The sequence below is a fragment of the Felis catus genome, chromosome D4, assembly GCF_018350175.1.
Source record: "Felis catus isolate Fca126 chromosome D4, F.catus_Fca126_mat1.0, whole genome shotgun sequence".
Lineage (NCBI taxonomy): Eukaryota > Metazoa > Chordata > Mammalia > Carnivora > Felidae > Felis > Felis catus.
Window position 1 is genome coordinate 92,610,231 of NC_058380.1, and position 16,049 is coordinate 92,626,279.

The following is a 16,049-nucleotide window of genomic DNA, read 5'->3' on the forward strand; positions in this document are numbered from 1 at the left end:
ACTGGATTTCAAAGACCTAGTTCGAGAGAGGGAGAGAGAGAGAGAGGAAAATAATGTAAAATATCTCATTAACTTTGCGTCAATCACATGTTGAGATGACAATTGGTTGGACGTATTGGATTATTATGATGTATGAGTAAACTTCATTTGTTTATTTTCACTTTAATGTGGCTGCGAAAATATCTGAATTGCATGTGGAAGGTGCAACTCTGAATCATCCTTGAGATCCTGGAAAAGTGCTCCCCGCCCCCGCTCTCGAACAGGCAGTCGTGAGGGAGAACCATCCTTGAGGAAGCGTCAGGAGGGCAGGTAGGGCAGCCCCCGTGGCGGGTTCATGTGTTTGGGATGCTGAAAAGTGCAAGCCTCGGATCCCTGGGGAGTGACACCCTGAGGAGGCACAGGGACCCAGGGCAGACGCCCCCGCCAGCTGATGGCTACTGCTGGCGTTTGCGGCCCCCGGGACACACATTCGGGCCCTGAGAGGTATGACCTGGGACCCTGTATTGCCTGCTAGGGCTGGAGTAGCAGAGCCCCGCAGACTGAGTGGCTTCGCGGAAATGAACTCCCCCATAGTTCCAGAGGCTGGATGTCTGAGATCCAGGTGCGGGCCGGGCTGGTCCTCTTGAGGTTCTCCCTCCTGGGCTCGCAGCCGGCCTTCTCCTCCTGTGTCCTCACCTGCTGGTCCCCATGCGCGTGTCTGTGTCCTGATCTCATAAGGTCACCTGTCAGATCGGACTAGAGTGCACTCTAACGAGCTAGTTTTACCTTAATTACCTCTGTGAGGACCATGTCTCTCAATACAGCCACATCCCGAGGTCCCGGGAGCTGCGGTTTCAACATATAAATTGTGGGGGGTGGGGACACGCTACTGAGCCATAACAGATCTAAGTCAGGGCCTGTGCCCTCCCTGGGGGGGCCTGTGGTGTCCGGGTGGGGGTCCTTCTGACGGTAGGGACTGGCGGATCAGGCCGGCTCAGGTTGTACGGCCAGGAATGAGGACCACGGGGTGGAGGGAGGGCCCGTTGGCGGCGGGGGCTCTGGAGCCAGGAGAGCGGGAGCGGGTTTGAGCCCCAGGGAGAAAATGGGTGGGAATCTCAGCCAGCGCTTTGGAGTCAGGAGGGTGGGGATGAGTCCCTGAGGAGGGGGATGCAGGGCGGGCGGGGGACAGGACGGAGCAGCCTGTGGTGGGGGACGAGCCTCCCCCAGGACTTTGTCTGCTGCCCCACGCCCAGCGTGAGCTCCAGCAGGGTGAGGCTCAAGGGGGCACCACCGTGCTCCTCTGCGGGCCTCCTTCACGCTGCCAGGAGCCCCAGGGTCTTTGAGGAGCAGAGAGATCCCCCAGAGACCGGCGGGACCACCCCCCCCCCCGAGGCCCATCCTGCCACGCCAGTGGGTCCCACAACCTGAACAAACTTCTTGGAAGTTCAAAGGCGGCTAGGCCTTCCTTTCTGCTAAACAAGTAACTGAGATACAACGGAAAAGGAAACGTTGTTGGATCGAACAGCTCAGTGACATTTAGCTGTGCGCCCAGCACCGCTGTCTGCTCCCACCTCTCCTGCCCCAGTGACGGTCCCTGCCTTCCTGCCCCGGCCCTGGGGCCACGCTGTGCCCTCCCACCGTCTCAGGGCTCACCTGCTCTGACCACTGCCCACAGACGGAGGCCCACACCGTGTGTGGCCTGCGTGTCAGGCTTCTTTTACTCAGCGTCACGTTTTTGAGGTTTGGCCACGCTGTGGGGCGTCTTAGGGCTTCACGGGGTTTTAGGGCTACATCGTATCCCACTGGATGGAATTAGTCTGGGTCCTCGAGAGAAACGGAACCAATGGGGCGCATATATGTATAAAGAGGTTTATGGTGGGGAGCTGGCTCACAAGATTATCCCCAGATCTGTGGTCGGCAAGCTGGAGCCCGGGAGGGTCTGTGCTAGAGTTCCAGCCTGAGTCTGAAGGCCTGAGAACCAGGAGAGGGGCCGGTTACCCTCTAGTCTGAGAGTCAGCAGGCTTGAGACCCAAGGAGAAGGGATGTCTCAGTCCAAGTGCAAAGGCGAGAAAAGACCCATGTTCCCCGTCAAGTGTGAAGCTGGAGGCCTTCCCTCTCACTGAAACTTTTTGTTCCGTTCGGGCTGTCAACTGATTGGACGAGGCCCACCCACACTGGGGACGGCTCTGCTTTATTCCATCCACTGATTCGAATGTTAATCTCGTCCAGAAACCCTCTCGCATTTGGCCACGTGGCCCAGCCAAGGTGCCACGTGACATGAACCATCACAGTGTCATCGATATTTTGTTCATCCGCGCATCAGCTGACCGGCGTTCGGGCTGCTCCCACCTCTCGGCAGCTGTGAGCAGTGCTGCTGGGAACATGTGCATGTCTGGACTTGTTTGGCCAACTTTAATTTCTTTCGCGTGTACGCCTAGGAGCGGCATCTCCGGGTGCTGGGAGTTCTTTGGGCACATTTCAGGCTGGGTCTGCTTCCTTGGCACACAGAAGTTGGGTCGCTTCCCACAGTCCTTTCGCCGGGACCCCTCGTCCCATCTGGGTGGGGGGCTGGAATGAAGCATCCGGAGTCGGCGAGGAAATCTGGGGATGACGCTTGTACTGGGGTAGGCCAGGCCCGCGGGGGCGGGTGACACTTTGAGGCAGAAGGAGCCCAGCAGACTTTCCCTTTGTTAATCTGGCTCCAGTCCACCGGCTGGGGTGGGGCCGGTGGAGATAAAAGCATAGGTCGGAGGGCCGGGGAGGGGGCCCCGTGTGTGGGGGCCCGGCAGGGGCCAGTCTGACATCCCTGTTCAGCAGGGCTCCCTCGGCTTCGTGGAACCTTCCCCACTCCCTGTGTCACCCCCGTGGTGTCCCTGCTCGGGCACTTCGGCGGGTGGCTCCCTTCCCCCTCCTGCTGGGCTCTGGATTCCTCACCTCCGCCTCTGGGCCCCTCCCTGTGCACCTGCTGTGTGTAGTGGGCTTCCTGGGTCGAAGTGGTGTCCTGCCCCCTAACCGAGGCAGAAGGGACCGCCTCCAGCCTGGTGCCCCAGCAGCCGCGTCACCCCAGATTTGGGAGTCCCCTGAGATGGGCTGCTCGTGCCCTGCTCACTCGTGTCCCCGGCTCCCTGCACGGGGCCTGGACCAGACCAGGTGCAGAGACAGCTGCTGAACTTCTGAACATGGCGTAGTCCCAGCACCCCAAGGGCCAGGGCTGGGCGGTCTTCGTCCCTGGCCGTCCGAGGGAGCAGCATTGCCGCCTCCCTCCAAGTAGGTTGGCCCCGCCCTCTGCCCCCCCATCCCCGAGAAAGCGAGCCAGTGCCACAACCAGGTTTGGCAAAATCCGGACGACCGTCAGCATTCCTTTTATTGCAAATCGGTTAACAAAAGAAGATGAAAGAAAAAAATACATCCTTTTCATCACCTACAGTTTTGCACGTAGATCACTTTTTTAAAAAGTTTCCTTTTGCTGTAAACTACACTCTATTTTTTCCCAAACCCCGCAAGAATCAACATCCTAGGGCGAGTCTGGTCATGCCCGCTAGGGACGCACAACACTGCCCCCGGGGAGGCCGGAGGGGCTGCCTGGAGGAGGCCGACGCCCGCCGGGCAAGGCGGGCAGCGGGGTGCCCTCCCCAGGTTTGCTCTCATGAGCTACGGGCCTGGCAGCCGCGGGTCAGGTGGCAAGGCCCGGGTCGTGAGCCCAGCCACGCTCTGACGTCCCCGTCAGCACGACCCCGGACACCCTGGACAGACTTGTTCAATCAGATTTTTTAAACAAAATCCACCTTTAAAAATGTATTTACAGACATTTAGTTTGCCACAGGCTTATACTTGATATCGCAAGTGTCTGCTCCTTCCCTGGGCACGTGTTCCCCCCGCCCCCAGACCGGGGGTGGGGGTGGCCCTCAGGCAGGATCGCCCCCCCTCCCTTGCCGAGGGCACCGCCTCAGCCGCACACACCAGGCCGTGGGATGATCTGTCTCTGGGAACTGAGGCCGGACACAGCCATGTTTCTCCAAAGTCTTGAGAGACTGTTCTGGGGTCTCGTCAATCTGGGGCCGTGAGGGGTCTGGGCCCCAGGTGCTGCTAGTCCGTTTCCGCTTGTCCTGGAAGAAAGTGTCCGCGCTGAGCTGCTGGGGTGGCCCGGGCAGTGTCTTTCCCCAGAAAAGGGTGGGATTCCTCCACGTGGCATCCAAGACGGGTACCCCACGGCCAGCGGGCTCCTCGCTTACGCAAGGCTTAAGTATCAAGGCCAGGGGCAGAAGAGCTTCCAGAAGGAACAGGAACTCACAAGACCAATGAACAGCTACGTGATACTGAACCCGAAACAAAGATTCACGATCGGTACCATGAAATGTGCTCTTGGTGCCCCCCAAGGACACATCTTTCAAAGCATGTTTTCAAAGCGATCATTACAAAAAAACCCCACCGAAACATAGAAACCAGCATTTACATTTCACAACATTCCTCTGTTAAATGCAACTTAATCCACACGCCAAAGGGGTGGGGGCTTTGCCTGTCGTTTGCCTCGAGATCGAGATGCAGCTTCTCACAAGGCAGGGGACCTGGGCAGGTGGGAGGGGGCCGGGCGCGGGGCGGGGGCATCTGGGGCCACGGCAGCAGCCCCACACCCCCTTCTGGACAATGCTGGTCCAAACCTCCCTTGTCCAGCATCCTTTCTTTTTGGGTTTTGAAGAAGAAGAAAAAAAGTCAATAAATTAGCGGCATTTATAAATCATGAATCTTTGTTTGTAGTTTACAAACACGTCACAATGTCCTAAGTAGGAAATTCGTGACTGAGACCTAGTTTATTTTCTCGGAACAGACAAAACTTGTTACCTGGAGACATAGAAAACATTTCGTATAAATAAAAAGGCAGTGTTTCCTCGTAAAATAAAAGTACATAAATAAATACTAAAAAAAAAAAAAAATTAAAATCCTCGTCCTTTTATTTTGTATAAAAACACGATTCTTAAGAAAAAGCCCCTTTGGTCAGTCCCGGTGTCCGCCGAGCGCACGCAGGCGCCCCAGCGGGGCTTGGGAAAGGAAGCACAGGGTCCCGCTGGGGCGCCGGCTGTTTACTTGAGCGCCTCTGGAATGTGGGCGATGTGGGACTGCGTGCTGGTGGGCGGGCTGGAGATGCCCTCGGACCAGTCAGAGACGTGGGAATGCGGTGACGAGCTGGACCACTGGTCGGGGGACTCGGGGGACGGGGTGAGGAAGGGGTGCTCAGGCACCTGCAGCTGGTGGCTGGGGGTGTTGTCCGCGGGCGAGGAGGAGTAGCTATGCTGCGAGGGCGGGGTCAGGAACTGCGCGGTGGTCATGGGCGGGGCCAGCGTGGCGGGCAGGGCCTGGCTGTCCTGCGGCAGGATGGTGTGCACGGCCAGGCCGCCGCCGGGGCCCAGCGGCTGCACGTCTGCCTGGCTCGGCTCCCCGCCCAGGAAGCTCCGGCCCACGTGGCCACCGGCGGCCGAGGCCACGCCGAGGTGCGGCTGGGGCGGCTGGGGCTGCAGGTTGGGCGGCTGCATCTGTAAGTTCTGCTGCGGCGGCTGCACCTGCGGAAGCTGCTGGGTCTGCACCAAGTGAGGCTGGCCGGCCAGGCGCGTGCTGGGCAGGGCCTGGTAGCTCATCATCTGGGACAGGGCGGCCGTGGACAGGCCGGCGTGCAGCGGGCCCATCATGCTGTGCTGGAGGGCCGGGGCCTGCGTGCTCAGGGTGCCCGGCGCCACGTTCCCCCGCAGCGGGTTGTACTGGTTGGGCACCAGGCCGTTCTGCAGCCGGGACAGCCACTCGCACTGGCCGTTCAAGCCCGCGGCCCCACCCGCGGTGAAATTCACGCCGCCGCCAGCGCCCAGGACCGTGCTGGTGCTGGAGGCCACGGGCAGGTGGGAGAGCCTCGGGGGTCCCGCCTCGAAGGCCAGCCGGCCGCCCCCGCCCAGCCCCGCCATCTCGGGCTTGGCGGCCACGCTCAGGTGGCCGACGCCCAGGTGGGCGTCAGGCATGCCGGGCAGGTGGTTGAGGGGCACGGCCGGGGACTGCTGGAACGGAGAAGGCAGGAGCGGCGGCGAGGCCACGTCCGACAGGTAGCCGTGCGGCGACTCGAGGGAGTCCACGGGCGACAGCACACTCGAGCCGTCCAGCAGGCAGCCCTTGCCGTCCTGGGGCTTCTTCCTGCGTGCCTTGAGGTCTTTGGCCTCCTTGCCGCCGCAGGCCAGGCCCTTGGTGCTGGGCTTGCGGGCCTTCTTGCCCTGCACGGCGGGCTTGAGGTTGCCCAGGTAGCTGCCGGGGGAGCAGAGCGGCGGGGACAGCGTGGGCGCGCCACCCAGGGCCGTGCCGTGCAGCTGGGGGCTGCGCGCCAGGCCGTACTCGTCCAACAGCCGCACGATGTCGTGATGCATGCGCTCCTGCGCGATGTCACGAGGCAGGCGGTCCATGTGGTCCGTGATGTCCCGGTTGGCGAAGTGGTCCAGCAGCACCTTGGCGGTCTCGTAGCTGCCCTCCCGAGCGGCCAGGAACAGGGGCGTCTCCTCCTGGGAACGGGCAAAGGGGAGGTGGGGGGGGGTCGCCAGAGGACCCACCGCGGGAGACGGAGGTTCACGTCGACCCTAATCCCTTAACCGCACCGTGACATGGCCTCGTGAAGTCTTAAAGAGGAAACAGCCCTAAATACGTCTTCTGAGACCTGCTCCCAGGCAGCCCGTCGGGTTCTAGATTCTGAATCGCTAGGACTTTACCTTTGCGAGGGGCACAGACACCACTGGAAATCTACGCCTGTGGCCTCTCTCTCCTCCAGGACGCCGTAGCCACAAACAGTGCAGCAATTTCAGGGACCTGGGGATCCCTGAGGGGCGTCCTTGGGCACCCCGGGGTGGGTTCCCCATCCACACAGTCCCCAAGTAACCCTGACGTCTCGGCTCCTTCCGAGTCTCGGTGTTCTCATCTGTACGGTGGGCGTGCCACACGTCCCCAGTGAGGCTGTCGCGTGGCCTCACGGGGCCTCTCTGGCTCACACAAGGCTTTGGCCACGGCCCGATGCCCTTCCGGCGGCCGCCGCATCTCTGAGGCTCAGTCTCCTCAGTGGGAGGAGGCAACAAAGCCTGGCCCGCAGGGGACTCAGGGGTGCCCGGGTCCCAACAGCTGCTGTGTCCCCCAGGAAGGAAGGAGGGAGACCCAGGTGGGGTCAGGGAGACGTGGACAGGGCTCGGCCTCCAAGGAGCCGGGGAGCAAAGCGTTTCCCTCGCTTCGGGGACAGACCACAGCAGTAACGGGCAAGTTCCGTGTGCAGGCAAGTGGCCGCTCACGCTTAACCGGGGACCTCGCCATGTGCCACGCCCCCGCACCACCAGCGACAGTGCTGTACGTGCACCACCCGCCCGGTGACGGCCGGGGACAGAAAGTGCGGCGCGGGTCGTGGGGACACGGGACAGCTGCGGTCGCACCCTTTACTGAGCTGAGACGCACGCGCTCGCTCGGGAGGTGTTGGCAAACGTTGTGAACGAGGGAAAAGAGCTGGTGCCACCCACGCACAAGCTCGGGGGCCCTCGCCGGGACGGCCCACGTCTGGAGTCTGTGCCCACGGCTCGGTGGTCCCGTGGCCAGAAAGGGGTGGCGCCGGGTGAAGGGACCCGCCAGCCTCGCCCGGGCCCCGTGCCGCCGGCCCGCGAGCCCACCTTGTTGTTTTGCATGTCCTTGTTGGCCCCGTTCTTCAGGAGCACGACGGCGGCCTCCACGTTGTTCACGGCGGCGGCCCAGTGCAGCGCGGACTTGCCTGCGGGCGGGGCAGAGAGGAGGTTGGGGCGGGCCAGGCGGCACCGGGCCCACCCTCCGCGGGCTGGACGGCGCGGCCCGGCTCACCCAGGTCGTCCACGGCGTTGACGTCGGCATGCGAGTTGACGAGATCTTCCAGCATGCCCTCCACCGCCAGGCGGGCGGCCAGGATCAGCGGCGTCGTGCCATCGTGCATGCGCGCGTCCAGGTCCGTGGCTCGGTTCCGGATCAGGATCTACGCCACAGAGGAGGGGGCAGGCTTGGCAAACGGGCGTCGAGGGCCGCCGGCGACAAAGCCCCCTCTTGGACCAGCCCGGACCAGGGCGGGGGGGGGGGGGGGAGCAGGAAGGGCGGAGCTCCGCCGGCCACCGCTGGAGGAGCCAGGGGCCGACGTGCTCATCTAATCCTGCCACCACCACCCAGGACCCACAGGGGTGAAGTCCCCGCCCAGCCACAGCGGGCAGAACCACGTCTGAGTCGCGGACTCAGACCGCTGAGACCCGCCATGTCCCTGCAGACACACAGAAGAGGGGCAGGCCCTCCCTCACGTGCCGCTGTGCCCAGGGCCACAGGCGAGAAGGACAGTCCCTGCCCACTGGTGGGCGAAAAGGGCTGGCCTCACGCCCACGAGATGCCCATGGGAATTCACGCATCTCTATGCCACCAAGCCCGTGGGAGCAAACAGAGCCTGCTCCAGGGGACTCGCTTCAATGCTCCTCTCCTCGCTCACTAGCCTCACTGCAGCAAGATAACGTGCTAAAAACTCCCTAAATTACAGCTCTGTGATGACCCCCTCCCCCCCCCCCCGCCCAGTTTATGCCCCATCTTGCCTGTCTGTTGAGGGCACGGCTGCTCAGAGCCCGCGGACGTGCGGCAGGGGGACCAGTTGGAGGCTTGCAAAAGGAGCCTGCGTGGGGATGCTCCCCAAAAACCCAGACGTCCAATTCCCCGGACCCACCCTTGCCCCGGGCTCCCAGCAGCAAGCCGCAGCCCCTAAACCCTTCTTTTCATTGCCGCCGCCAGCTACGCCTCCAGCCAAGGCTGATCGGGAGGCGGGAGGCCGTGACGGGCCGCCACAGCGGGACCAGGAGCCTGTCTGGGGTGGGGGTGAGGAAGCTCTGCCACCTCCTGGTGGCCCGCCTCCCCCGCGAGTGCGCGACTCAGAGCGCCCGTTCAGCACGAACCCCGCCGAGGTTACACTTGGTATCGGGGTTCTGGGGCTCCGTGAGCCCGGCCGACAGCCCTGACCGGGAGGGAGGAAGGCAGGCCACGGGCTGACAGAAGGGCTCGCGTGGCCACAGCTGCCCACCTGGAAGACGCCCTGCGCGTCGGCAGACACGGCTGCGTGCAGCGGGGTGCGTCCCATGTTGTCCTGGATGTTGGCGTCGGCGCTGGCTTCCAGCAGGCGCTTGGCCGCGTCGGAGCGCGAGTAGCGGGCAGCCAGGTGCAGGGCGGTCTCGCCAGTGCGGTCGGTCTGGTTGTGCAGACTGGCGCCCTGATAGATGAAGTCGGAGATGACGGCGGGTGCGTCCTCCTCCTCCTCGCTGTTGCCCGTCTCCAGACCCCCTCCGCTGCAGGAGGCGATCATGAGGGGCGTGAAGCCGTCTGTGTGAAGGCAGGGACAAGCGCTCCGTCAGGAAGGCTGGCCCCCGGCAGCGGCCCCAGGGCGGTGCTGCCGGCCCCGCGGGGCTGGGCACCCACGGCCGTGCCGCCCGGAGCCACCACAATCAACCTGAGCTTCCCAAGGGGCAGAGCCAGGTTCAGCCGCCAACTGGCCGGAGGCAATGAGGACCCTGCAGCTTGGCCTCCTGACCCGCCCGGGACCTTCAGCAATAACCCACCCGAAAACAAGCGACGTAAGAGTCGCGTGGTTGGGAAACCCACAGCTTGGGCCCTTCGAGACAAGAAATTAACTTGGCGGGCAGACAGCCACCCCCAGGACAAAGCCAGCTAAGGACACAGCGTCTCCTGGGACGTCTTGTCCCGCTCCAAGGAGAGAGCACACCTTGCCCCCGTGCTCAGCTTCCAGAATACTGACCCCAGGCAGGCGGCTGGACAAGGGGGACCCCTAGAGCCTCTGGGGGGGGGGGGCGGTGCGGGCGGCCGGCTGTGCACCTACCCGGCCCTCGGACGTTCACATCCATGCTGTCGGCGTCGGCCTCACCCTGGGGTGGCGTGGGGGCCATGGCGGACACACGCAGGTCGGCAGCGTCCAGGTGCTGCTGGGTCCACTGCCGGTGATCTGCCTGGTCATCCAGGTCGGGGAGAACCACTGGCTCCTCGAACTGAGGAAGAGGTGAGCAGAGGGCCCTGTCACGGCGGGGTTGGGGCCCGGGGCAGGCTGGGGCCGCCCGGGGAGGCCCTGGAGCCCACCCGACTCACCCGGAACTTCTTGGCCTCCAGATCCTCGTCACCCCACTCGTGCTGGCTGTCGTCCATGAGAGCACCATCCGACGCGTTCTTCAGGGGCCTGGGGACAAGGGGTCGGGAAAGCGACGCTGAGCGGGGCTCCCCCCGAGGCCACGGCTCGGGTGGCCGCCCGACACCCTCGGACCGCGCAAGGCGAGGCCCGTGGGCGCGCAGGGGCCGGCTCCCGTCTCCCCCACGCCCCCCACGGGCCGCAGCGGCATCCACTAACTTGAGGCCCACGGAGTCCTCGCCGAGGGGCTCCCGCCGTTTCTTCTTGCTGGCCTCTGACACCTTGAAGCCCTCCGGGAACCAGAGCTGTCCATGCTGCCGCCGGCGCTTGCGGGACAGCAGCACCCCGCAGCCCACAAAGAAGAGGAGCACGAAGGCGGCCACGGCCACGTACATGAAGTGCAGCTGCGGGGGTGGGGGCGGCTCCACGGTCTCACCTGCGGGCGCCGGGACATCAGGCGGCGGCTACGCGGCAGGCCGGCAGCCGGGGGGCAGCGGACTGGCTCCACAGCTGGGCGCCTCCTCACCCACCCTCCTCCAACCCGCCCCCCAAAATAAGGTCATTTTCTACGCGATTAATCAGAATTGCAAACTATCGCTAAATTCTCTCCTGCACCAGCCGACTATCTGGAGACGGCTTTTACTTTTTTCTCCTTTAAGGGAGGATTAGCCAACTTCAAATCACTGCACTCGCATGAAGCTGTTAAGACAAAGGATTTAGGAGGATTTTCAAGATACAAACTTCAACACTTCACATGACACCGATCAATTCTTCTCTCTCTCCCTCTTTTTTAAAAAGCTGTAATGATTTTGAAATAATACCCAACAGAGAAAAATCAGGGGGATGAGAGGGGGGAGGAACGGGCTCCTACTTTCCGGCAGATGTGTCTGTCCGTCCCCCTGGGCCAGCCACACCGCCAGCTGTCATTACGGGGAGGGAGGGCACACCAGGCAGAAAGTCCCAGAAAAAGTGGTTCCCTAGCTCTGGATGGCATGACACACACACACACACACACACACACACACACACACACACCCACAGGCGGCAAATGGCACAAAGAACAAGAACGTTTTTGGAGGGGGGACTAGGAGACTTGACCCGTCCCCGGTAGGCTCTTCCTAGAAGCCAGCAAACTGTCCCCAAGGGAGCACGGCTGGGGTGGGCCACTCACTCTGCACGGCCTCGATCTTGTAGGGGATGTTGAGGCTGCCCAGTGAGGCGAGGGCGCCCAGGAAGGCGGCCACGTCTGTGGCGCTCTGGAAGCATTGTGAGGACGACTGGACACACTGCCGGTTGTCAATCTCCAGGTAGACGATGGATCTGGGGGGACACGCAGCTCAGGGGGCTCAGACCGCAGGTGTATGCCCTGCAGCCGCCCAGTTTACCCCTCTGGCTCAGGCGTGGTCCCGAAGGGGGGAGGTGCTCCCAGAATGGGAGGGCGGTCTGGGGTTGCAGGGAGCCAGGTCTGTACAGAATGACCTGGGGGGTGGGGGGTGGGGTGTGTGTGTGGGGCAGTGTGCTCTGTCTCCAGCCCAGCAAGCCCAGCCCACGGCAGGTGCTCCCCAGACACCCCTCAAAGCACCCTCCCACCTGGCCCTGCAACCCTCCACTGTCCCCTTGGGAGCCACAAGCACCCTCTCCCCCATCTCAGAAGGACAGAGGCCTCAGGGGTCTGGTTCCCCTCTGGGAGCTGACCCCAGCGCTGGAACGCCGGCTGCGGGGGGGGGGGGGGGGTCAGCAGCTCCGGCAAGAACGCCGCCTGCGCGGGGCCCTATCAGTCCTGGACTCGCGGGACCCTCGGTCTCCTTCACGCGCAGGCCGGGAGGCGGCGCACTCACCCGCGGATGTCCATGGGGTCCAGCTCCCGGCGCCGGCGGCTGGCCCCGCCGCCCGGGAGCAGGGCGGCCTCCACCCGGTCGAGCAGGGCCCCGGGCGCGGCCCAGCCGTCCACGGCGCGCTTGATGGGGTGTTTGCGCAGCTCCTCCTCGCGGCCGTAGTAGGGGAAGACCATGGGCTGGCCGTGCGCGTCGCGCTTGAAGACCACGTTGGTGTGCAGCAGGCGGCTGAGCTCCCGCAGGAAGTGCAGGGAGTTGTTGCGCAGCTGCGCGGGCGGCGTCAGCACCACCAGCACCAGCGCGCCGGCCGCCAGCCGCTCGGGCACGTGCTCCGCGCAGTCCAGCCCGTCCCACTCGCACTCCGCGCTGTTGCAGCCCTGGTCGCAGTGCCCGTCACCGAAGTGGTCCTTGCAGTACTGGTCGTACAGGGGGCTGCAGGCGCAGGGGCGCTCAGGCAGCGGCCGCCGGGCCCCGCCCACGCGACCCTGGCCGGGCCTCCCGCCCCCCGGCTCCCTGCCTGGCCCCCCCCCCCCTCCCTACCTGCCCCCCCCCCACGTCCCGCCTGAACCCCGCCCCCCCGCTGCCCCCCTCCGGCGCCCTGCCTGAGTCCCGCCCACGCCCCAGGCCCCTCCCCCCGGGCGCCCCGCCCCCCACGCTGCCTCACTTGCACTGGCCGTCCGCGCGCTGGCAGTCGAAGCCGTCGAATAGGCAGCCGGCCGAGTTGCACTGGCTGTCGCAGCGGCCGTCGCTGAAGTACTTCCAGCACTGCAGCGACTGCGAGCAGTTCTGCCAGGGGTCGTTGAAGTTGAGGGAGCAGTCGCCGCCGTCCCAGCCGCACGCGTGGTTGTTGCAGCCCAGGCTGCACACCTTGTTGCCCGCCTCCTCGCGGCACTCGGGCAGCTCGCACGCCTCCTCGATCTGCGGCGGGGGGATGTCGACGCCCAGGCCGCCCCCGAAGCTGTAGTCCAGGATGTGGCACAGGAGCCCGTTGAACTTGGCCGGGCACAGGCAGCGGTAGAAGGGGCTCTCGGGCACCGGCTCGCAGCTGCCCTGGTTGTAGCAGGGGTTGCCGCCCACGCAGGGGCTGCCGGCCGGGAACTGGCACTCGGGGCCCGTGAAGGGGCCCAGGCATAGGCAGGTGGGGCTGCGCGGGCCCGAGATGCACGTGCCGCCGTTGAGGCAGCGCAGGCTCCCGCAGGCGCGCGCGTCGTTCTCGCAGGTGGCGCCCTCGAAGCCCTGCGGGGACAGGCAGCCGCGGGCACGCGTCAGGGGGGGCCCCTGCCCGGCCCGGCGACGCCGCTGCCTCTCCGCGCCCCCCTCGCCTGGGAGAGGGCCCACGACAACTCGTCCCGGGAGGGGAGAGGATGCGCGGGGCGCTGAGGAACCCAGCGGGGCTCCGCACTGGCGGGGGTGACACCGCATGTCAGAGCCCAAAGCATGCCCGCGCCAGGAGCGACCCGAAGGTTCATCTCCGGCTCCTCCCGGTGTTGGCTCCCCCGCGGTAACCCCTACCAGGAGAGGTCAAGGTGCTAAAACAGGAAGTTGGGTGGGTGCGAAGGGGCGTGGCCAGTCCCTGCACAGTCTTTCTGTAAAGCTGACACTCTGAAAACGCTCCCTATCAGTAACGAGGGAGGCTAAGCCCGGCTCCAACCAAGCCCCGCCCTCTGGAGCATGGTGTGTGGAGGCATCGAGGGGGTGCCCTCCCGCCACCCGCGGACCAAGGAGCCCCCACGGCTGCACCTACCGCCGGGCACTTGCAGATGAACCCGCGGGCAGTGTTGGAGGCCACGGCGCAGGTGCCCCCGTTCTGGCAGGGCCTGCCCTTACAGCCGTTGATGACCGACTCACAGCGGCGTCCTGGGGACGAGAGCAGGCGTGAGGGGCCTGCCCGGCCCCCGCGGCCTCCGCCCCACCTTGCCGCGGCACCCACCAGTATGGCCCGCACGGCACTCGCAGTAGAAGTCGTTGACGCGCTGCACGCAGTTCTGGGTGCCACGGGCGTCACAGGGGTTGGACAGGCACTCGTTCACGTCTCCCTCACAGCGCTCGCCCACGAAGCCGGGTGGGCAGGTGCAGCTGTAGCCGCCCACCTGGTCCACGCAGGTGCCGTTGTTAAAGCACTTGGGGCCCCGGGAGACGGGGTCGATGAGGGGACTGCAGTCGTCCACGTTGACCTCACAGTGCACACCTGCAGAAGTGCGGACGCCGTCGGGGGCCTGAGCCGGCCACGGGCCGGCCCGGCTCCCTCCTCGGGGCGCTCCCCTCGGCAAACGGTCAGGATGGGACCACACAGACGCTCAGGAGAGAGGACGCTGGCGACAGGGCCGCACCCCGGACTCGCGGCCCCGTGCCAGCAGCCCGGCTGGGCCCCCACCCTCGCTCGGTCAGCCCTGCACCTGCCTTCTGCCCCCACAAGGCAGAGCGGAAGCTTGCGCTGGGCCTAGGGTGCTTCCGGCCAGGGCCCGGCCTGCCCACTTTCCCCTGGGACCCAGCCCTGGGGCGTGGCTGTTCCTTACCCTGTGTGCCCCGGGGACAGGAACACTTGTAGGTGTTGATGAGGTCGATGCAGGTGCCCCCATTTTGGCATGGGTGGGACAGACACTCGTTGATCTCCTCAGAGCAGTTCACCCCGTGGTACCCGGCCACGCACTGTGCAGGGAGACAAACGAGGGGTGGGGGCCTGTGGCTTGGTGGGCGGCTGAGATGTGGCCCTCTACCCGCTGTGCAGGCTGACGGGGCCACACCACAGGCCACTCTCTTGATCCGTGAAGGCTTGAGTCCCTCACACCCGGTCGGCCCAGAGGGAGACCCTTGCCCAGCCGACTCTGATAAGCTGAGAGTCACTGCCCAGAGCTCAGGCCAGAACGTGTCCTGTGGCCATGAGGTGGAGGCCCCGGGGCAGGTGTCAGCTGAGCCCGGAGACAGAGCTCTGGGGGAGGGGACCCAGATGGAAACCCCATCCCATATTCCCGGGTATTCTTTTTCCCGGCTCTCCCCGCCACGGGACGCCTCCACCAGGCAGTCTTCCCTGATTATCACCGCCCTCCCTTACTGGGACTGCGTGAAGTCGGGTTTAGTCCTCCCCACGGGGCCTGCTCGCGGCCCGGGGCCTGCCACACAATGTCACTCACAGCCGGCACCCCTTGCCCCCGGGACGGGTCCCCACCTCGCAGGAGTAGCCGCCAGGGTAGTCGGTGCAGGTGGCCCCATTCTGGCAGGGGCTGGGCGAGCACTCGTCCACCTGGTCCTCACAGTAGCTGCCCGTGTAGCCGGCCTGGCAGCGACAGTGATGCGTGTTGCCCGCGTCCATGCAGAGCCCCCCGTTCCGGCACAGGTGGGTGACATTGATGTCTGGGGGGCGGGGGAAGCAGAGGGAGGGGGCCTCAGACCTCCTGGCGTCAGGGGGTGGACACCCGGGGGGCGCCGGGGAACCCTGGGCCGGGCCGGGCCGCGGGGTTACCTCGGCGCCGTGCGGCCACCTCGCAGGACACGTTGGGCACGTCGCAGTAGAGGCCGGTCCAGCCGCTGTGGCACTCGCAGCGGTACAGGGTGTTGGTCTGCCAACACTTGCCGCCGTTCTTACACGGTGAGGAGTCGCACCAGCGCACGAGGTTCTGGGGACAGCGGGGGTCGCCTGTGTTTACGCTCCCTCCCGGGGCCGACCCCGCAAGGCCGTGCGGAACACGCAGAACCTCGCGCCCACGCGGGCTCGTGAGCCCATCCTACAGACACGGGAACTTGAGGCCCCTGGGCCGCCACCCCCCCCACCCCCGCCATCGGGAGCGGCCTGGGGCTGGGGCTCTCGTGCTCGGGGCCTCGGCAAATCCCGGACCCCAGCAGCCCGTCGTCGAAAGATTCCTCTCCGTAAGCAAGCTACTCTGTCGGAAGCCTTCTATCACATCTCACGGGAGACTCTTTAACAACGACGAGGCTTCGGGACTTTTCCGTGTTTTCCAGAAAGACGCTGGCTTTCAGCTACGTTCCTGCCCCGCTTCTTTCTTACTCTTGCTTCGTAAACCCTCGCTCCCGCGCTGAGCGCGGCCCCGTTC

At 64.8% G+C, this 16,049-nt stretch overlaps 1 protein-coding gene across 2 annotated transcripts in view; it reads right to left on the reverse strand.

The window, feature by feature from the left end:
* Positions 1–3,308: 3,308 nt before the first annotated feature.
* Positions 3,309–16,049, reverse strand: part of NOTCH1 (notch receptor 1) — a 44,250-nt gene continuing 31,509 nt past the window's right edge. For both annotated transcript variants that reach the window (XM_023243001.2, XM_045043239.1), the window contains 15 exons: positions 15,461–15,614; positions 15,167–15,351; positions 14,517–14,649; positions 13,931–14,188; positions 13,745–13,857; positions 12,665–13,236; positions 12,004–12,432; positions 11,337–11,485; positions 10,385–10,601; positions 10,129–10,216; positions 9,866–10,031; positions 9,056–9,351; positions 7,834–7,981; positions 7,650–7,747; positions 3,309–6,509 (listed from right to left, as the gene is read on the reverse strand). In XM_023243001.2, coding sequence (XP_023098769.2) covers positions 5,058–6,509; positions 7,650–7,747; positions 7,834–7,981; positions 9,056–9,351; positions 9,866–10,031; positions 10,129–10,216; positions 10,385–10,601; positions 11,337–11,485; positions 12,004–12,432; positions 12,665–13,236; positions 13,745–13,857; positions 13,931–14,188; positions 14,517–14,649; positions 15,167–15,351; positions 15,461–15,614 — 4,458 coding nt within the window. In that variant the 3' untranslated portion in view covers positions 3,309–5,057. The remainder of the gene's footprint in view (positions 6,510–7,649; positions 7,748–7,833; positions 7,982–9,055; positions 9,352–9,865; positions 10,032–10,128; positions 10,217–10,384; positions 10,602–11,336; positions 11,486–12,003; positions 12,433–12,664; positions 13,237–13,744; positions 13,858–13,930; positions 14,189–14,516; positions 14,650–15,166; positions 15,352–15,460; positions 15,615–16,049) is intronic.